General features: G+C 42.0%; 1 protein-coding gene across 1 annotated transcript in view; it reads right to left on the bottom strand.

Annotated features, from left to right (window-relative positions):
* The window catches only part of LOC137513373 (small conductance calcium-activated potassium channel protein 2-like), a 130,787-nt gene that overhangs the window by 77,016 nt on the left and 30,604 nt on the right, over nucleotides 1-23,167 (bottom strand). Inside the window, exon 2 of the mRNA XM_068234127.1 lies at nucleotides 21,570-21,988. Coding sequence (XP_068090228.1) covers nucleotides 21,570-21,982 — 413 coding nt within the window. The 5' untranslated portion in view covers nucleotides 21,983-21,988. The remainder of the gene's footprint in view (nucleotides 1-21,569; nucleotides 21,989-23,167) is intronic.

Here is a 23,167-nt window from a genome sequence, read left to right as displayed (position 1 = left end):
GACTTTTATTTTTCAGTTCAGGTTTGTTTTAAGGCTCAAATTGGGTGTTTTTGTGTCTACAATAAGGCCATTTACAGAGCAATTGCTAGTACCTGATTTGGTAGACTATGCAATTACATTTTTGCTTTTCCATTGACATTTAACTTCAAACAAAACAGAAATGTAAAAGTACACATTTGCAACAAAACTTGTTTGAAGTGAATGGCACTGATTAAAACCACTGATGATGATTTCCGTAAAACAACAAAAAGACAGAAAATAACAATAACAAACAATAAAAGTCTACAGAAAAAGATATCTGACGTGCTGGATCCTGCTGAACGACAGCTGTTTTTTTCCAGTTCAGGCAAATGATAAAGCGGCTAGAGAATTCTCTGTTAAGAAGCTAGTCATGGCTCTCTTCCTTACCTCACCCACTCGAAGCCGCTCCATCATGTGCTGCACAGCCGTCCCTTCTCCATCTCCATAGCAACTGAACGTGTCACTAGCTTGCAGTGGTGTAAATTACACATGCCAGGCCCTCCAGCCGGCCCCTCTCCCCTCCCCATGGGCTAAAAGAAAAATAATTGGGCTATGTGTGCGCTTTCAAACCCTCCATCGACCCCCCCCCCCCCCAGACTTCGCAAAGCAGCTGTAATAGAGCTTCACACCTCATGCAAGTGGTGCGACAGGTCCTCCTCACTCCTCTCTGTAGCCATAACATGCAGCCTATTATTGTGTGGCACCCAACTCTGCATGTCATATGCCAGGCATCATAAGCCGCATAGGCTGAATGGTTAGACAGAGGAATAAGGAAGACCTGCCCCAACTCTGGTATGAGGTAAAGTATGAAGCTCCACTGCAGCTGATCTGCACCCCAGGACCAATCCCCCTTAGCCCCTAGCTCCCCCAAGACAGCAGAGTCCACAGGGGCTATTGTTAAGCCCTGCTAGCCTATAGGTTAGAGATGCATTTGTACAACACTTGGCCCCAGACAGTTGCCTGAGGGAATGAGTCTCACGTTGTATGTCACTGCACTGAGCAGACATATACACAGCGATTATGTCTCTGTTTCCAGGAATCCAACTGGAATGTCTTACTTTCTGAGTATTTGTATGGGAGCTGTATTAAAGTTAAAGATGGCTGACTTTGTGTGGTGACCTGGAGCTATCGCTGGTAAATATGGACAGATGACTAGATATATATGCTGTGGATATTCAAATTGTCTTGCTTTCCTTACAGAATATACAGTAAACATCTGAATTTTGGTGCTTTTGCTCTACATTTGATCATACTTGTATGCTGTGTACTTAGCTCTTTGCACAGTCCAGTGAGGTATTTCTGACGTCTGGGCCATCCCTATTTCTGAGTAGTATACTTTTAATGCTGGTTGTAGTTGCATAGGGAAAGCTGGAGTGTTGTAAAACAATCAAGCAATTGCCCATACAGTGTAGCTACAGTGTAGCTAAAAAAAAAAATGACTAACAGAAATACAAATTCCCTTTTTCACACACATCTACACACACCAGCAGGCAACCAAGCACAGTAATTGAGTCTTGCGATCTAGGAGTCGTTAGCTACTCATTCAGGGTAAGTAGGCACTTTGGAGGCAGGTGGAAGATGGCTTGCTCTGGTGGTGTGAGCCCTGGAGTGAGTTGTTTGCACCTGTCCTCCCCCCCTCTGGAGTGTTGTGTGTGAGCCAGCCCTGGGCTCTAAAGCTTGGGGTAACCCATGCTTCACTCCTTTCTCATGTGGTGCCCCCAAGTTAATGCGCATGTAGCAGAACACAATGGACGTTAAGGTAAGTGCCTGTTTTTAATTTTGGGAGGTTGGAGCGGATGCCTCACCACGGCACTGGTCACGCTTGGGGGGGTCGCCTGGGCCACCCAGCCTCCCCCTCCGGGGTGCTGCTGTGGTTCCCAGGCGGTGAGAGTGCCTGGGACCCCACGGTCCCCCGGTTGTATGGGGGTATTGGGAAGCCTCCCCGTGGCGCTCCTGGATAGTGCTTATGTGGCATGAACTAATTCCCGCAGGGGGAACGCCTTGCGGTATTCGTTTTTTGACCCTGCATAGTTTGGCGTGCGAAAGCAAATGCATATTTGCATGAGCATTGCCTCATGAATAGCCAATTGAGCCAAATTTGCAGAGCAAGACTTGCTAGGGTTAAAACTTGGTGTTAGAGCACGCATACATTTTTCTCAGGTAAGCATTTTTTGTGGTTGAATCCTTTGGAGGCAGGTGGAAGATGGCTTGCTCTGGTGGTGTGAGCCCTGGAGTGCGTTGTTTGCACCTGTCCTCCCCCCCTCTGGAATGTTGTGTGTGAGCCAGCCCTGAGCTCTAAAGCTTGGGGTGACCCATGCTTCACCCCTTTCTCATGTGGTGCCCCCAAGTTAATGCGCATGTAGCAGAACGCAATGGACGTTAAGGTAAGTGCCTGTTTTTAATTTTGGAAGGTTGGAGCGGATGGCTCCCCCCGGCGCTGGCCACGCTTGGGGGGGTCGCCTGCGCCACCCAGCCTCCCCCTCTGGGGTGCTGCTGTGGTTCCCAGGCGGTGAGAGTGCCTGGGACCCCGCGGTCCCCTGGTTGTATGGGGGTATTGGGAAGCTTCCCCGTGGCGCTCCTGGATAGTGCTTGTGTGGCATGCACTAATTCCCGCAGGGCGACCGCTTTGCGGTATTCGTTTTTTGACCCTGCATAGTTTGGCGTGCGAAAGCAAATGCATATTTGCATGGGCATTGCCTCATGAATAGCCAATTGAGCCAGATTTGCAGAGCCAGACTTGCTAGGGTTAAAACTTGGGTGTTAGAGCACGCATAAATGTTCCTCAGGTAAGCATTACGTGAGTTTGAGTTGTGTTAACTGCACAACGCACACTATATAGATGATGTAAGTAACAGTAAAATTTCCATGCTTTCTGCATATTGCAACTTTACCAATATTTAGTGAAGATGGCCCATAGCAACATTAAAAAATAAACTACAGTCAAATGTTCATTTGAACAAAGGCAGGCAATACTGTCTACAATAAACTTTGTAGAGTAAAATACCATCCTGTTACCAGCCAATCCCATCAGTCTTGTTTGCCAACCAAGTCCTGTCATTCTCACCAATCCTGTTATCATTTACCATCCAGTCCTGTCTGACTTGCTCACTAATCAATCCCGTCAGTCCCACTTGCCTTCCCAGACAGTTCTGCCAATCCCTCCTTTCAGCCCATTCTGCCAGCCCATCCTGTCCTTTAAGTCCATCTTGCCAGTCAGTCTGGTCCTTACAGTCCATCCTGCCAGTCCCTCCTTTTGTTTCTGCCCATCCTGACATTCCCTCCCAGCCCTCCAATCTATCCTGCCCTTACCCATGCTACAAGTTTGCCCTCCTGTTATTCTTGTCAGAAATTGATTATCCTAGGGGCTGAGACCTGGTGGCCACCAGGCAGCAAAGTAGTCCACCACTCACTAGGGGTGATGGCCTACCATTCCTTGCCAGATGCTCTTGTGAAGATCCATGGTCACTTAAGCTGGGTACACATGGTACGATTTTTCGATTCGGACCCGATCGTTTTTTCCTGCTCAATTCTGCTCTCGATTTTCTTATCTTCACTCATTTTTCTTATCTTTTTCCATTCACTTCTATGAGAAATTGAGCGCAGAATTGATCGGGAGTAATATAGGACATGAGGGATTTTATCAATCGGATGCATCTATCGCACGGAAAATTGTACCGTGTGTACCCAGCATTGGATTCCATGCTCAGGAAGCCACCACACCAACCACTAGTGCCAAAGATTAACAGGGCCCTGATGACCAGTCTTACAATCAATTTTGTATAACAGGATCGATTTTTTGTAAAAGCAGTTCAGAACTCCCTATTAGTGAAATAACATCACCTGGAGAAATAACATCACATGGAGCAAAAAAGTAAGTTTGCCTATTTTCATTGGAAATATGTTAGCACTTTTAGATCTTAGAACTTTTGTATATTATGGAGCTAGTCTTTGTACTCACGGTGAAGGACATTGGGGACAAGATATGTGGAATGATGTCTCGCTGGTGGAATTTTGTATTTGTGTTACACTAGCTGTTTGAGGTGCAATGATGGCATAGGCTGCCCCTTTTTGCGCTCAGCCCTGTGATATATAGGGTGTCAGGACAGGGTGCTGTGAGGTAAGTATTTAGGGTTAATTAAGACTGGTATATGTCTTTTTCGTGGTTGTGTGTTTATTTATTTTTTAACTCTTTATGGAAATGTGTAAGGGGTACATTAGTACGTGCATACACAATGGTAGCATTCCAAGGCAGCTGTACCACGGTAGTAGCTGATGCCAATGCCTCAGCTGAATTGCCCCAATGACTTGGATAACACACCAAATAGAACAAAGAGGCAACACAGCTGGTTTTCGAAAGTGCATATATTGTGTCAACAGAGAAAACACTACATCCTTTATACTCATTTCCTCTGAGGGGGTTGGGCATCCAGGAATCCCCCTGTTAAAGGTTCTCCAGGTAGCAGTTAAAGGTAGCACCATGTTTTTCTGTCCACCTTATTGCGCTTTTATTGAATATTACACCAACACAAACAGTCAAAAACAGCAGCGGGCAGTGCATGTTCGTTTGCATAAAAACCGTGTTGCAATAGTGGAAAACCAAATACGTACAAATCAAAAAGCAAGTAGTGGAAATGGGCCCTTATAATTTGAATAATCAAAATAAAGGCCTTTTCTGACAATCACGTAGCAAGCTTATTCTATGAAAAAAACATTATTAACAATTAGTTTTTATAAAATAGTTGAGCTGGAACCCTCACACCCCATTGTTTCTGGAATGGTCAACCAAGCACTGCAGGAGATCAGACATCCTCCCACTGAGGGCCGACTAGACAGACATTTTGGAGAACATTACAGTCCTCTGCAGCGAATACCTTTTAAAACGCAACAATTACATTATCAATATTCAAAGTTCCGTCCAATGGAAGCCAGGACAGCAGTCTCTCATCAAAAAGCTTTTATAATGGAACTCCAACCAAACCCTTTTTCTTTACTGTGATTTAAATTGCAAAACATTAGTACCCATGTCTAACTCAACTGACGTGACAGACGTGTGGAGGCTGCCGCATTTATGTCTTTTTAACAATACCAGTTGCATGGCTGTCCAGCTAATCTTTCATGCATCAATAGTGTCTGAAACATAAGTGTCTGATCCACACAACAAGCATGCGCCAAATGCAGTCAAAACTCAACTCACTCAAACATCTGATCTGCATGCTTGTTCAGGGTCAATTGCAAAAGGTATTAGGGGCATAGGATCAGCAGGACAGCCAAGCAATTTGCATTGTTTAAAAGGAAATAAATATGGCAGCCTCCATATCCCTCTCAGTTCAGGTGTGCTTTGAAGGGAACCTGAAGTGAGAGACATTTGGAGGCTAACATTACTTTTTTCTTTTAAACAATGCAGATTGCCTGGCTACCTTCTGATCCTATGACTTAATTACTTTTAGCCGTAGACCCTGAACAAGCATGCAAATCAGGAGCTCTGACTCAAGTCTGACTGGATTAGCTGCATGCTTGCTTCAGGAGTGTGATTCAGACACTACTACTACTACTGTAATACATGAGAGAACAGCAGGACTGCCTGGCAACTTGTATTGTTTAAAAGGCAATAAATATGGCAGCCTTCATAAGTTTCCCACTTCAGGTTCCTTTTTTTGGTAGCTCCAGTAACTTGGATAGGAAGTGAGTAATATGATGATTTCTTCAACAGGCAATACAGCAATACAATTATTGTTAGGGTACTATGAGCCATCAGAAAAGATACATTTGAATCTGTTATATGGCTACCACTTCCTGGTAGGATGAGGGCCTAAAGAGTTTTAATACTAGGAATAGGTTGTTTAGGTAAACTCTCATACTACATGGAGTTAGTAAAATTGGCCAGTGATTGGCCAATCAAAATTGGATGTGTGTGCCAGGCTTAAGGCAATTGTTTTCCTAAATAATTAAGCATTATACCCCTCTGGTAGCCTGCACTCAGAAGTTTGATCAGATTCTGACTCATAATACAGAGAACAGAGTCAAATCAAAGAGCAGAGAGAATAAACTTGTATATGTAATGATTACCCACTTAGTCCAAACACCCAAACAGCTGCAGCAAGCCCAAAATCTTTAGTAGGGTTTAGAGCAGTCGTGCATTTAGAAAAAGAGCCTGGCAGTCATTTACAGTAAAACTCACAGTTTCTCCCTAGGAGCAGCATCAGTCATTAGAAAGAGGGGAGACAACGGCAGGTTAGGGGGCATGTAACAGACTGGGGCAGTTGGCGAGAAAACAGCAGGAAGGTGTGGTAGATGGGAGAGGGGGACTGGGAAATGAGAAGAGACATGGAGGGATCTGCTGGTATATGAGCTAGGCATAGACAGGCTGCAAAGTTAGTGGAGCATTAGGAGGGTTAACACAGGTATTCAAAATGAAGTTTTGAAACAGTTTGCACCAGAAGGACAACTGGTTATAGCATAACCCCATTCCTGGTTGAGAAGCTGATTGGTTCCTTATTTTCTTCAATCACCTTAGAAATGAGAAGAGTTTTGCAAGCTTTTCAGTTTCAACATAAACAGTTAATGCAAGAAAATGAAGGTTTGCACTGTACTGTAACTCTCATCTATATACGGTATTCAAAGATGAATGCTAGGATTAGTTTTCCTGGCTCCTGCAACCTTACCTCCCACAGTAAACAGTATGAGGGTGCTATATGAAAAACATATATGTATATTTATATGTATATTTATGTATTCAGGAAGGTAAGGTAAGATAGTTTTCATGTTGCAAAAATCATATTGCCAATAAAGTCTTTATTTTAGCTTGCCGACCACTGAATAATTTATTAGTTTGAGGCTTCTTTTACACTGCAAATTGCAATTCATACTTGCGATTCGATTCCAATTTGCGATTCGATTCTGATTGTCACTGGATGCTAGCAACACAAGAAGAAAAACGCAGAAAAAAATTGTTTTGAGGGCTCTTTTACATTACATGCAATTTCAGATTTCGATGCGATTTTACATGATTCCAATTTTGATGCGATTAAAAAAATTCTGCAGGGTTTTTTTTACACACCATGCAATTCCGATTTACAATTTTGATGTCATTTTACATGTGAATCAAATTCCGATTTCTGATGTGATTAAAAAAAATCCTGCATGCTGCATTTTCCTTCTTGTGTTGCGAGCATCCAGTGAAGATCACAAATTGGAATAAAAAACGGAATCGGATATCAGAATTGCGAATTGCAGTGTAAAAGAAGCGTTAGTTGCATAAAATATTGGAATTAAGTGTAAATGTAGTGTAAAAGAGCGCTCAAGGTAACTCCCTTCATACAACCTCCATGCAAGGTTTTGTAGCTTTGTAACACTTTTAGCAAATCTGTGTACATCTACACCACTTGCAGTCATACTGTGCACATCTAGACCACTCTTGTTTGCTTCCTCCTGTTACTGGACAACCAGGTAAGTGCTGGCACTGTGGCAGTCCATTGCTAACATCCCCACTACCTCCTCTCAAAGGCACACGGATAACTGAATGATTAGGACGACTCCAGCGAAAAAAGTAAGCAGTTAAAATCTGACAGAACCGACGGTTTTGGACTAGTCCATCTCCCCATGTGGGATCCCCGGGGTTTCCTTTGTTTTAAAAAGCATTTTGTGAATGGCAGTTTAACGGCCAAAATAGTAAGCTCATACCAGCCAGCTTTCCTACTCACTCACACACTATTTTGTCAGTTAGACTTAGCAACTGCCATTCAAGAAATGGTTTTGAAAACAAAGAAAACCCTGAGAATCCCCCATGAGGAGATGGACTAGTCCAAAACCTGTCGGCTCTGTCAGATTTTAACTGCTTACTTTTTTCACTAGCGTGGTGCTTTAAACCTGGATGAAGAACATCTCTTCCATCTCCCAGAGGAGGTAGCAGGAAGCAAGGTAAACGGTTGACTGGTCTTTGTGAAGTTTTGTACAGACAGCATATTATTCCTATAGCAACCTAACTATGCTTTACGTAGCAGTGGTGAAGGGCGAAAGTCATGAAAAGAATAAATCCCAATTTCAGCTTTACAGTGAACAAGAGACGAAGCACCCTCATTTATTTTACCATATATATCAGTGGGAACATTAGAGAAAACATCTACCCTGCTCTCTATTTCATTCTTCACTGCTCAGCCTGCTTCTCATCAGCCCTGATAAAATTCCAGACTGAGCCTTCAGTCTGGCTTTGCTCTGGAATCATTATAACTGAGTCTGTCTTCTCTGATGTATTTTCAAGCCCAAGCCTGCCCCCTTCTGGCTCTGCTATAATGATTCAGCTATAATGATTCCTGAGCAAAGCCAGACTGAATGCTCAGTCAGGAATTTTATCAAGCATTATGGTGGAGAACAGAGGCACCAAAAGGATAAAAGGAAGCTAAATGAGCTTAAAAACCAAGTTCTTGGTAAACAGAGGAGGTAGTGGTGGACTTACCTCCTCCAAGTAAACACACAACGACTGCAGTAAAGACAGTCAATATACTTTATTTATGAACTCCAAATATGCAACGCGTTTCGCAGGTTTGATCCTACTTCATCAGGCAATAACAACGGAGCAATAGCATATGTGGTCAGTATAAGAGCCAGACACATTTTATCAAGGCTGTTAAGAAGCAGGCTGAGCAGTGAAGAATGAAACAGAGAGCAAGGTAGATGTTTTCTCTAATGTTCCCACTGATATATATGGTAAAATACATGAGAGTGCCTTGTCTCTGGTTCACTTTAAGAGAAGGTGTTTTCCTAAGCACAAGGCATTTGTTGAGGAGCTGATGAAGATATTATCACCGACAACCTAATTAAACCAAAATTAATTGGAAAAGGGTGATGTGGGGACCTTCTGCTGTGTGCATAAAAAGGTGATAGACGTCAGTGGATTTTCAGACTGCAGCAATAGCATGTGCAGCACAGTGCAACAAATAAGGTTGGATATCTTAAATAATGCAAAAACAAAACAGATTAACAGCATCATTTAACAGACAAGGACTAGCTCACAGATACAACGTTTACAGTATTTTCTCAAAGCTTCTTATCTGGTATTCCACACACTAATATACAAGCTTAATTGAAGGAAATCCATCTGTTTAATCAGGTTAACATGGTGATAGATTTATTTTTTATTCCATTTATATTACACATTTACTTAGCACTAAAGCGTTTTCTTACAGAGAACAATACGTTTTACACATCACTTCCTATGCCTAAAAGGTGCATGCTATCTAATGTCTCTACCATAGCGTAGGGCCAATTTAGGGGAAAGCCACTTTGCAGTAGTATGATTTTGGGTTGTGGCAGGAAAACTGGAGGATAGCCATACAAACATAGGGGAAGATAATGCTCCTGATGTGATTCAAACTCAGGACAATAAAGGCAAAAAGACTAGAATGCAAAGCACTAATTTGCCTGATTTCTGAGGCTAGATTTACCTGTTCTGCACCCAGCGTATTGAAATCTATGCCCTGTTATCTTTGCCAGGGCATCCTTTTCAATTGCAAGGCTCCATGTGCTAACAGTCAGAAGAGAGATCCGCACACAGATTGAGCCGACAGGGGAATCTGAAGTGACGTCGGACTTCACTTGTGTCTGTCCCCTCAATCACATGCGCACTTCCAGATAGGACATTCATCATGTGATTCCGTTGCTATGCACATGTGCGGTGCTATAATCTATAAAGACTGTTGCAATACTATAGACTCTAATGCAATTGTGTGCAGTGCAGTACCGCCCGTGTCTCTTGGCAGCACACTGCAGCATCAGCATTGCCCGAACCACTTCTGGCGCATCATGTTGCGATGTGGGTACTGTAGCCCATCTCATTAAGATCAATTGTCTCATTGAGATCAATGATCGATGTGACGAGCTTCAAAAGAGAGTACGGTGATGCAATGGGCTATATATGCAAGGGACATTAAAAATGCTACTTGCCTGGCTGTCCTGCTGAACTTTTTGACTTCAGTAGTGTCTAATCACACAGCTGAAACAAGCATACAGCTAATGTGGCCAGATTTTAGTAGCAGAACCTGATCTGCATACTCATCTTGGGTTAGTGGTTTGAAGTTTTACAGGTCCGGGACCAGCAGAAAAGCCAGTAAATTGGCAATGTTTAAAGATAACCTGAGGCATTAAAACAGTAAAAAAGTAAATACTTACCTAGGGAGAGGGATGCCTCTAGAGGATCTCAGAGGCTTCCCACACTGTCGTCCAGTCCTCAGCCACTGCCTGGGATCGTCCTGAACATCTCTTCTGAGACAAGCATAGCCGTACCTGCGCAGTAGCATGGAGCCGCTCCTGCACGAGCCCTTGTAGGGTAATATTTGCAGGGTCTGCGGTCTGCGACTGGGGAATCGGAGGACCTTGTGTGAAGCCTCTATAGCAAGCATGTCGAACTCCAGTCTACAAGACCAGACTAGCGGCGCACAGATCCGCGCCTCCTCCAGTGGCTGTAACAGCGGTAAGTTCCTGCCCGCTGTCAGCCGCTGTGCGACACTTACACATTCCGGAGGGGAGAGCCAGGAAGGGGGCCCCAAGGTGAGGAAAGGGGGGAGACTTCCTCCCTTTCTCCGCTGCAAAGCCCATCGCCCTCTTTCACTGGCTGCCTCCCCTCCTGCTCAGGGTTCTCTGCAGGGAGGCGCCCCCCCCCTTCCCCCCGACCACGGGCCCTCGGTCCGTGCCCGAGTGCCCAAATGGTCAGTCCGCCTTTGCTATACACGTAACTCTGGTAAAATTGCTTTGCGCAAGCAGTGCACTCCAATTTTACTGGTACTTATGCCAATTACACAGTAATTAATAATTACACAGTGTGCATTGCACACTTAGCGCAAACCACATTACCTACGCAAAATGGCTTAAAGCAGTATAAAACCCTGACATAATATTCAATAAAAACAAGTTTTCCTACTTTTTATATGCCATACGGTTATCATACTTGCTTTTGTGCATAAATATTATTATTCATTTAGAAATTATACATTCCCAAAGTACACGTTTTTTGCTCTGAAAGCTGACTTTGCATTTCATTTATAACTGCTTTATTCATGTTCTAACAAGCAGAAATGCTTTCTGATTGTCTGACTGTTTTCAGGAGAGCCTGCAGTGTCAGAGAAGTGTTTATTTACATTCCTCATTTGATGCAATTGAATACAAGATACCATTATCTAAAGTTCGGATGCGTCCAGCTTTGCTGGCAGGGAACTTCTAAGTCCTGTGTGTAACCCTATGAATGCTGTTCTAGTAAAAAAAAAAATGTTGGTTGTATATAATATGATGTAAATAATCTATTAGAGCAAAGAAGAAATGCTGGGTTTCATTCCGCTTTAAGGCATGTTACCTGGCAAGGCGTCAGTTACCTAGGTGAAAGTACCTGTAAAATTGTGTACCTTGCCGTAATACAGCAATTTTACAGCGATTAGTGAATATGCCCAAATAAGGTCAAAGGATTGAATGCTGTCTAATTTTCAAGTGGACAGGGAGGACATAGTTTGGTAAAAATTGATAGAAAATATAAACCATAGGCCAACTGTCAATATAAGTTACCTGCTTATAAATGTTATTTCTTAAGGAAGAAGAAGAGCAGTTATTGCAGAGAAAAAAAAGGTCTCACTTGAACCCTCCGCTATAAATACCTAACTCCCCACCTAAAGCCTAACCCTACCTTTCCAATGGGCTCCGGTGGAAATAGCCGGTGCAGTAAGCTATCGTGGACATTAACACGTACATTTTTACGTGTTGCAGGTGTAATGCATAAAAATGTATGCGTTGCTCCTGCAACATGTAAAATGTACAAGTTAATGTCCGCGATAGCTTGTTGCACCAGTGGGAATGCGTGCAAAGGTACGTGCGGCGGCCAGCCGACTCCAAGTTAGCAGAATCGAAACTAGCTGGCGGCGGGGGACTGGAGGAGCTATGAGTGACTGCGAGGGCACAGGATGGCTGCAAGGGTCTGGTAGATGCCCCAGGTAAGTGAAACTCATTTTTTTTTAGAGTTAAGGTTTCCTTTAACACTGTTGTCCTCAAGAGGTTAATGTGCTCCTGCATGTCTTTTCCTTTGCCTAGTCTCATTTGATATACAGTGGGATGCGAAACTTTGGGAAACCTTGTTAATCGTCATGATTTTCCTGTATAAATCGTTGGTTGTTATTTGAGAAGTGAAACAAGTTTATTGGATTTACAGAAAGTGTACAATAATTGTTTAAACAAAATTAGGCAGGTGCATAAACTTGGGCACCATGCGTGGAATCCATGCTTCCCTTAACTTTGACAAGATTCCCAGTCCCTGCATTAGCCACACAGCCCCACAGCATGATGGAACCACCATCATATTTTACTGTAGGTAGTGGGTGTTTTTCTTGGAATGCTGTGTTCTTTTTCCTCCATGCATAATGCCCCTTGTTATGCCCAAATAACTCAGGTTTAGTTTCATCAGTCCACAGCACCTTATTCCAAAATGAAGCTGGCTTGTCCGAATGTGCTTTAGCATACCTCAAGCAGCTATGTTTGTGTTTTGGGTGGAAAAAAAGGCTTCCTCTGCATCACTCTCACATACAGCATCTCCTTGTGTAAAGTGAGCCGAATGGTTGAACGATGCACAGTGACTCCATCTGCAGCAAGATGATGTTGTAGGTCTTTGGTGCTGGTCTGTGGGTTGACTCTGACTGTTCTCACCATTCGTCGCTTCTATTTATCCGAGATTTTTCTTGGTCTGCCACTTCGAGCCTTAACTTGAACTGAGCCCATGGTCTTCCATTTCTTGAATATGTTCCTAACTTTGTAAAAAAAACAGCTGAAATCTCTGAGACAGCTTTCTGTATCCTTCCCCTAAACCATGATGGTGAACAATCTTTGTCTTTAGGCCATTTGAGAGTTTTTTTGAGACCCCCATGTTGCTACTCTTCAGACAAAATGAAAAGGAGGGAAATTTACAATTGCCCCCCTTAAATACTCTTTCTCATAATTCACCTGTGTATGTAGGTCAGGGATCACTGAGCTTACCAAGCCAATTTGATTTCCAATAATTAGTTCTAAAGATTTTGGAATCAATAAAATGACAACAGTGCCCAAATTTATGCACCTGCCTAATTTTATTGAAACAAATATTGCGCACTTTCTGTAAATCCAATAAACTTAATTTCACTTCTCAAATATCCTATATGATATATTTAACTGACATTTTTTTATCGTAACAACCAACAGTTTATACTGCAAAATCATGACAATTAACAAGGTTGCCCAAAATTTTGCATCCCACTATAGCTATTCCTTAGCAGGAATAGCTTACTGTACAGCATACGTATTGTATCATGGCCACTGAGTTGGGCGCAGGGTAAGCCAAATGACAGCTCACCCTACTGTCGCTGAAATTCCCAGTGATGAAAAATACTATTCCCCCTCCGAGTCGTAGCAACTTGGGGGGACACATAATTTGGGGTCCAGCTTTTTCTTGTACTCGAATTACACGTGTGAGGGCTGCGGACTATGGCATTACAGCTATAGCCCATATCAGGTGCTATGTGGCTGCATCCATGCTCCGAGGAAGTGCTCAACAATGCCTGTGGAGTACTAAAGAGCTATTCGACCTAGTAAGTTGCATAACTTCACCCGGGACCGGCACAGGAACGGTAGGATAGGTCGAGGATCGGGAAGGCTCTATTGTATCCAGAGCCTTCCCTATACGAGCGTATATATCAAACCTGGAGTGAGTTTCCAACTTTCAAGTTCTACAGTTGAGACCTCTTATTCAGTTTTGCCCCTGCTTATTTGGGGGTGAGGTTTTGAGTTGCTAGACAGCTCTGCTCACTTCCTTGACTGCACAAATGTGTTTTTACTTTTAATCTGCTGATCACAGTGCTTCTGAAAATTTCCATTTCATTTTGTTCGAAGAGATAGAGGGGCATGAGCCAATGACAGCCGGGTGCTCACCAAAATTAGCCGGGTGGAGCACCCGGCTAAAAGAGCCCGGGGAGAACACTGGTGTTTTGGTCCATAACCTGTACCTGAATGTGGTCTTTATGATGATCACACAAGGAACACGCTGCTTGTAGCAAAGGCTTTAATTTTCTATCACATTGGAATAATAGCAGAACTTAGCAAGCATCTGACATAGTAGAAGAGGGAACTACAAACTAGAACACTGAGTAAGAATTAAAAAAAAACTCACAAGTTGTCACAAAGCCATCAGCCAGGTGCAACTCCTTAAATGTGTCCACACATTCACCATCTTGTAGGGACATGTGATAGGTGAAATCTGCTGCAAAGTCAGTGCAGGAACCAGGTGACTCAAACTCAAGAACAGTAACAAAAACAGTGGAAGGGTTTCGCACAAGGGTGTTGATTCACTAACAATAATAGTGCGTGTGACCTCTTGTTACTCGCGCTATTTAATCAGTCTGCATGCTATGCGCACTATTAGCTGCGTAGCGTGCCTAATTAACATCACTCACCGGAGCGCACGCTATGCTGCTGTAGTGCAGCATAGTAAGCGCTAGCTACTTTATGCTCGCTCCACTTGTCCTGCCCTGAGCCCCTGCAGGTCCAGTCTTAAAGGACGTGATTCTCGCACTTTTCCCTCCCGCCTGTCAAGTGATGTCAAGTGACGATTTTGGACTAGCCAATCTCCTCATGAGGGGTGCTCATGGTTTTCTTTATTTTCAAAAGCACTTAGTGAATAGAAGTTGCTCTGTCCAACTGCCAAAAAAGTGTACGATGAACTGGCCAGCATCTTTATATAAATCTTTTTTAGGGAATGTCTTTATAAAGAATAAAGGCCATGCTTAAAATCCCCTATGGAGACATGGACTAGTCCAAAAGCTCTCGGTAAAATCAGATTTCTACTACTTACTGTAAGTGACAGCAACATAGGAGAAAAGTAATTTATGGCTCATTTTACTTTGGGAGAAATGTACTTCTTATTTATATGTGTTTACATTTATTTTAAATTTTAAATTTTAAGATTTTTGCAACAGTGATTCTTTAACCCCTTTAGATCCGCCACTGCCACTGGAGACAGCTTTGGAGTCTAAACTTGTAGTGTTGCCTGTCTGACTATGCCTGACTCATGTTCCTATTGCGGCGTAGTTACAATGTAACAAAGTTGTTACATTTGTAATAACTTTGTTATATTGTAACTGATAGAACATTTCCGAGGATATTGCGTGGGATCATTTATTTAAAGGGACAGGTAAGTATTAATGGTTAATTAAGAATATTAAAGGACTTTTTTCGTGGTTATGTTTTTTGTTCAATTAAAATACTTTTTCTATGTGTTTGTGTGTTTATTTACTTTTAACTCTTAAAGGAAATGGGTAAGGGGTACAAGTACCTCTATACTCATTTCTCCTGGGAGGGGGGGTGGGCATCTGGGGGACCCCTTTTTAAAGGGGACTCCCAGATTCCACCATGAACCCCCCACCCAGGAAATCGCGGCCTCCACCTCCACCGCCCATCGGAGGTGGAGAAGAGCCCTTTGTCCTTGGATTGGACAAGGGCTCGGAGGGGGAGGGGAAAGCTTGGCTGCCCCTCCCCTTCCGAGACCCCCCAATCCATGGACCATGCGGGCTGGTATAGTCAGGGTGCGGAGCCCCACGCGGCCGGTGCTCCGCATTCTGGCTATCCCAGCCTGCATGGGGGACAAGGGGTTAAAGAGGTCTGGGAGGGGGGACCCCACGTCGTTTTTTTTTTATATTTCCCACACTCAGAACGAAGTAAGTAAAACTCTTCCCACTTGGGGGAATCTATGAAAATAATACACTATTGTTACCTGTGCAAAAAAAACTGACATTTTCCGCATTTAAAAGACATTTTTGCCCTTGAAACTTAAAAATCGATTTTTTTAAAAACTATAAGGTCTTTTTGAAAAAAAATTTTTTCCTCTTATTCCCACTGATCCCCTTAATATACCCTACGAATTTGGTGTTCCTAAACTTTAAGCAGGCTTTGCTATTAATCGTTAAAGTCGGCGGGTTTTTAAATGTATACATTTTTACTTTGAAACTTTAACATCGATTTTCTCAAAAACTATAAGGTCTTTTTGAAAAAAAAATTTTTCCTCTTATTCCTCCTGATCTCCTTAATATATTCTCCAAATTTGAGGCTCTTAGCATTTAAGGGGGCTTTGCTATTAACCCTTAAAGTCGGCGGCTTTTTTATATTATACGGAGCGTTACGGTTTAACGCGAAATTACGGTAGCGTTTAATGCGAAATTACGGCATGAACAAAACGCGAAATTTCACGTTGAAAATTACGCTTACGGTATTTTCAATTACGATTTTAATGGCAATTTCGCTACGCTAATTTCGCATCGTAATCGCAAATTTCGCATGCGTAATTATAGTAATGCGAAATTACGAAAATTTCAGCTCAACTCTAACCTGAACGCTTTTACAGGACACAAGGAAAACATAAGAGAAATGCACCCTGTATGTATTTAAAGAGTTTTGCATGTGTAATTTCTCCTCATTTGTGTCTAATCACTAGTTGTAATTTGATCCTGTCCTGTGTCACATGACTGCCTATGGCAGTAAGCAGATAAGCCTATTTCAAAGCACGGGCTGTAAACAATATGTCTGCTTCCATAAATCAGGAAGTAGAAACTGTGCAGATTTATTTTAGGATTTGTATCAGCTGTAACACAGACATGTTTTAAGGTTATTATGCTGCTGGGTATCTTTTAGAGCAGAGTTCTGAATTCCGGTCCACTTTAAGGCAGGAACGGATCTAGGGGGGGGGGGGGGGGGAGCGGGTATCTTGCCCCAGGCGCAGTTTGTTGAATTCTTAAAAAGGCGGCAAAAGGAATGGCAGTTTAGGCGCCAAAACCTGACCTTTAGGCGCCAAAACCTGACCTTGCCCCAGGCGCAACTTGGTCTTGCTCCGTCCCTGCTTTAAGGATCATTTTGATGGCTATCATCTCCTGAGTCACCATAGCATAGACCATAGTGACGGATGCTGAAAGGTGAAAGGATTAGCACTTGTGTGATTGCAGTCATGTACAGCAGAAACTACTATTTATTTTTTTCATTAATGTACAGCAACCTTTATTTGTTAATAGTTGTTTCTTCCACAGGTACAGTAATGTGAAGGTGATTGCAATTACACATTCCCCAATTCAGTCACCTTTCATCGCCTCTGTTGTACATTCTAATCCAGCAGAGGTTTGCATCCTTCTACAAAACTAGCAAAAGCAATAGTTTATAAATACAGGCTGGGTTTTGAAGGTCCTCTTTCGCAAATGAGGAATAAAATAAAAAAATGTTTTATGCATAAACTATTAAACATCCTTCTAAAATAGTGTGCATTTTTATTTTTTTTTAGGAAACTCATCTTTTGACTGATCCAGCTGCTGAAAGTCACCTAAAGAGAAACTCTGACCGTTATGTTAAAAAAAAGTTATAACTACAGTTCACGGTATATGTTAACTGAAGAAACTATTCGACCTATGCTAATCTTTTATCTTTAGAAGTTGCTGAAAGGAAAATAAATGCTTTTTGTGTTCTAGAATGAAAAAGTTTATCCATTTCTAAAAACATATTTAAAAAAGAACAATATTTTATTATGAAGGTAAGCTTGATCTTCAATAAACACAACACTATAAATAATAGAACAAATCATTCTTGTTATACTACTTAATAAAGACCAAGAATAGTCACAGTTTTTATGCCTTTAAAACAGGTTATTAAGCAAAAAAGGTTTGGCGGTATGAAACATTTTGCGTCAATTCACAAATCCTCATCTCCTCCTCAGCAACTTAAAGCTGCCTGCTCACTCCCTTTATTCTGAAGCCATGTGTTCCTACTAGATGCTCTCACTAAGCATAGCGTCGCAAGTAAGAATGGGTGTGAAAAAACCGTAACAGAATATCGGTAATCTTACCGACATTTTATTATACACTATAGTAGAATAGCAGTATTTTACCGATATTTTACCATGTCCTAACCTAACCCTGTTTTTACACATAACCCTCCCACTTGATGCCTAACACTAACCTATACCTATACATTCAACGCAATTCTGCATTTTCCTGCATGCGAATGAGATCTGGATGCAAATCGCGGCTATTGTAAGTCAATGGGGCCGCATAATCCAGAAATCTGCATACAGAAAAACTGATGCAGAACTGATGCAGAACTAGTGAAAATAGGCCCTTACATTTATAACTGAGTTTTTCATGGGGCCTATGGCGATGCCCAAATTTAATGGTGCGCATCACACCCAAATTTACATGACCCCTCACTAAAGACAATAAAAATTCTGGCTCAGGGCTAGTGCACACCAACATCCTTACTGCAATCGTTAGTGCTTAGCAATTTGCTAAAGCGATTCTGTGACGCGAATGAATTAATGAATGAGGCGAATCAAAAAATGCTACATGCAGCACATTTGTGATTTTAGAAAAATCACAATGCTGCTGTGGGAACACCCTCACGGGGTTTCAGTAGTCAAGCACTTTTCAAGTCAATCTGAAAAGTGCTCATAAGCGCTCTTGGTGTGCACCAGCCCTTAAAGGGAAGGTCCAAGCAAAATAAAAAAATGAGTTTCACTTACCTGGGGCTTCTCCCAGCCCCATGCAGCCATCCTGTGCCCTCGTAGTCATTTACTGCTGCTCCAGTCCCCCACTGGCAGCTTGCCGACCTCGGAGGTCGGCGGGACGCATTGCGTACATTTTTACGCCTTCCCACTAATGCAGGAACATTAACACATACATTTTTACGCATTACTGGTTCAATGCGTAAAAATGTACGCATTGAACCAGTAACGCGTAAAAATGTATGTGTTAATGTTACTGCATTAGTGGGAATGCGTAAAAATGTACGCAATGCGGACCGCCAACCTCCGAGGTCGGCAAGCAGCCAGCGGGGGACTGGAGCAGCAGTGAGTGACTACGAGGGCACAGAATGGCTGCATGGGGCTGGGAGAAGCCCCAGGTAAGTGAAACTCATTTTTTTATTTTGCTTGAACCTTCCCTTTAAATGCAGACTGTGTGCAGCTTGGTATTGGGTCTGTCCAAATCGGAAGGAAGTGTATTTGATAGGCCAAGTTCCAAGTTGCATACAATTTGCATAAAAACTGCAAAAGTTGTAATCATTAGCATCTCAGTGAACAATACATCTGTAGGCACCACCTATGATTGTCTGCCAGTCAGCAGGGGGCTGTGGCAGCAGACATGTATAATTAGGGAGAAAGAAGGGTTGCTCCATGTGACAGAAGGAGAAAAGGTTGCTGAGGAGGAGATGAGGATCTATGGACTAGTGCAGAAGGTTTTTTTTGTCTAATGCTAGGTACACACGTTGCGATTTCCCGCTCGATCCGCGGGCTCGATTGGCTCGATTCGATTATTTGAACATGTTCGATCGGGTTTCGATGGATACAGCCGTCGATTTTGCCTATTAAGTATGCAAAATCGACGGCTGTATCCATCAAAACCCGATTGAACATGTTGGAAATAATCGAATCTATCCAATCGATCCCGCGGATCGAGCGGGAAATCGCAATGTGTGTACCCTACATTGGGGGGGGGGGGGGGGGGGTGTGTTGCAAACACTATAACTTTTTATTTATTTACTTTTTTTCCAAAATGTTTTGTAGGATGACTAATTAAAAAACAATTTTTATGTAGGACATATAAAAATGTGTTTTTAAAAGGGAAATTTAAACCATCATGTCATGTAGTAACATGCACAAAGAATAATTTGTCACAAAAGAATAAGCAAAACTCATTTCTAAGCGGTTGTCAAGGAATGGGGTTATGGGCTGCTGATTACAACATTTGAATCTTTATTCATTAAACAACATCCTGAAACGATATCTGCAGAATGAGATTAAAGCGGAATATAACCCTGCATTTCAACTTTGCTCTAAAACATTATTTACAGCATATTATATGCAAAAAGCATTTTTTTTTACTAGACCAGCATTGGAAGGGTTAAACACAGAGGTTTAAAGTTCCGTGGAGAGATATGCAGAAGTTCAGATTGTTACATTCTATTTAGTTATATGTATCTATTGAGAAATGTTACACACTCTTTGGCTGTCCTCCAACTCCTTCTCAGTCAGAGAGATGAGTCACATTCAACACTTAGATACATTTATGTAAACAAAATGTATCTATGTCAGCTTCGGATGCGTCTGCAGAAATCTCCAGGAACTTTAAAGCACTTTTTTAACCCTTCCAATGTTGGTCTAGTAAAAAAAAATGCTGGTTGCATATAATATACTGTAAATAATGTTTTAGAGCAAAGTTGAAATGCAGGGTTATATTCCGCTTTAATTGTGCTTAATAAAAAGAAAACCACTAATGACAACTCAAAGACCCAGAACTGAACATAAGTGATCCTACAAATCTGTCTGGGATTTAGGTTACGTTCACAGTGGTGAACTGGACAATAAGGCATTGCTAAGGCAATGTAAATATCTTGTATCATATGTTCACATTGGCTTGTTAGTGTTATGACGGATCCATCAGGCATAATGCGATGCATGCAGTGCGTTACAGCATAACGCATATATTAACAGTTGCAGTGAAGCATAAGTTCTATGTACTGTATGCCTCACTATATGCAACGCACTGCATACACAATGTGGAATGCGACTTTTCCCCTCCATCACATTGAGTTTCTGTTTTTACAAGGAAAGCAACTCCCGACTGTGAACATAGCCTTAGTAATAAACAGTGTGTGATCAGGTGGTAAGAGTCTGCAGTCCTCACCATTGGTCATTTAGAATCCTGACAAGAGGTGCTAGAAGATTAGCGCTTGAGCTGTTGTACTTAAATCCACACATCTACAGCACATACACAGCTGCTAATCTGCTAACATTTCAACAACCTGTGCTGTTCTCATATGACCCACATGAGAGTTGAAAACCTTTTTTTAAATAAATCCAGCCCAGCATGGAAAGATCACTTATGTCTTCCTGGGATTCCAAGTCCTGGTAAGTCAGGTCTATATGCTGCAGGTGTAGCCTACATGCAGCCAGTTTAGCAGAAACACAGCTGTCACCTCCTATTCTTCCACTTTCTTTCTATTGCAGTAAATACTTTGTTCCAATATGGGCATGGTAGACATGGGGGATATCATTGTGAGCGTGATGGAATAGGTAAAAAATGGAGGTTACAATATCGACAAATGGCTTTGCCATATGAATAATATACGGTTAGCTTGCTGCTTGCCGAATGCTTGACTTTCAATGACGTGGAGAGGACAAATAAGGACTATTTTAAACCCCCATAATTTAAACTCATGTCGCACAGCTGCCAAATGAGCCTTGTCATGTAGCCATACATGGGGAGACAGGCAGAGACAGCAATTACGCAGCACAGGCAGCATAAGGAAGATGATCAGCAGCTGCATTTTGCATGGTTATTTTAAAATGATCATCCAAAATTCAGCTTTTTGTGGATTTTATAAACCCGTATGAAACAAGTCTTCTTAAGTGAGATGTAGGCAGATTTCAAAGGAAAACGCATGCTGCACTCATGCCAAAGGCAACATAGTTTTGCTACCCAACATAACCTCCATCAATATAAAATATGAAGAGATGGACCTACCTTTCACATACTCGGACTGTCCAAGCTGCGATGATCCAGGATGATATACTGAAAACCAGGAGTACAGTGCCTGGGCAGATGGTCATAAGGGTCTTCATTACAAAGCGTGTGTTGAAATTGATCTTGTTGAGGGCACCTATGCTCCGCGAAGAAGCATCCGTGAAGAGCTTGCTATGGAGAAGCATCACTCGTCCAATTAGGTAGAGTCTCAAGAACATGGGGATGGATAGGATGATGTCTATGTCAGCGTTGGCTACGGAGGTGGTATAGTAGAAAGCCAGACGAGCTGTCCAGGTAAAGGAGTACTGTCCAGGGATAGGATGAATGGCACACACAGTCAACTCTAAGGTGATGAAAAATATCCGTTCATAGGTCATGGCTATTCTCCAATCATCTGCTCCATTGTCCACCATAAAAAGCTAGGACAAAGTAAAATCAGAGTATAGGAAATTAGGGTAAACTATTACAAATGTAAAATCATGTAATAGTACTCAAATCTAGTCAATTACAATTAGTACTGTTTTCATTGAGTGTAGCATTTCTCCAGGGGATAGAGCCCCCTCCCTTCAAAGAAATAAAATAGACTTTTTAACGATCATATAAATAGCCATAAGATGTACAAAAATAAACTGAGTATTTAATGTTTTTACACAATAATCACTTTTAGAATCTTATATTAAAATCAAGCAAGCTTATATTAAAATCAAGTACACATAAAAAGTTCGCAATAAGGCAGTATGCCACTACAAACAACATAATTATGCAGCAAGTCTCTCCCTAACAACATTATTAAAGAGAAACCGTGACCAAGAATTGAACTTCATCCCAATCAGTAGCTGATACCCCCTTTTACATGAGAAATCTATTCCTTTTCACAAACGGATCATCAAGGGGCTCTGTATGGCTGATATTGTGGTGAAACCCCTCCCACAAGAAACTCTGAGGACCATGGTCCTGGCAGTTTCCTGTCTATAAACCTTGTTGCATTGTGGGAAACAGATGTTTACAGCTGTTTCCAACTGCCAAAAAAACAAGCAGCAGCTACATCACCTGCCAGCAGTAAAAATGCCACCATGTAATAAATGTCAGAATGTAAACCAGGGATTTAAAAGATTTTACAATAGGCAAACACTGACTAAATCATTTATACATAATTATTGTCAAAATGAAGCACTTTTTTATTACATTATTTCCCTGGAGTTCCTCTTTAAGCAGCAAGTCCCTCCCAAACAACATGATTAGGCAGTGCTTTCTTCAACACATAGTTGCTCCGCATGTACCCCCAAAACCTAATTAGGTAGTGTGTACCACTAAAGAACACATACTCCTCTTCCAGCTCACTGGTGTCCTACATGCTCTCAGTCTTTAACAGTAATCCTCCCACTCATCAGGTCAGACTACAATATTACTATCGGGTGATGTGGCAATATCACATATCACTCCTCATCACTGAAGAATGTCATTATAGACAGCCTCACTTCACTAAGGTCAACACAAAATTACTTAAGAACATCCCTTGAGGTTGGACAGGATAGTCTGCTGAAGAAATTAATTTTAGTATATTAATATTATATATAAATAAATTATGAGCAGAGTAT

This window comes from Hyperolius riggenbachi, chromosome 1 (assembly GCF_040937935.1).
Source record: "Hyperolius riggenbachi isolate aHypRig1 chromosome 1, aHypRig1.pri, whole genome shotgun sequence".
NCBI classification, from domain to species: Eukaryota; Metazoa; Chordata; class Amphibia; order Anura; family Hyperoliidae; genus Hyperolius; species Hyperolius riggenbachi.
This window is presented reverse-complemented; position numbering and strand designations above follow the sequence as displayed.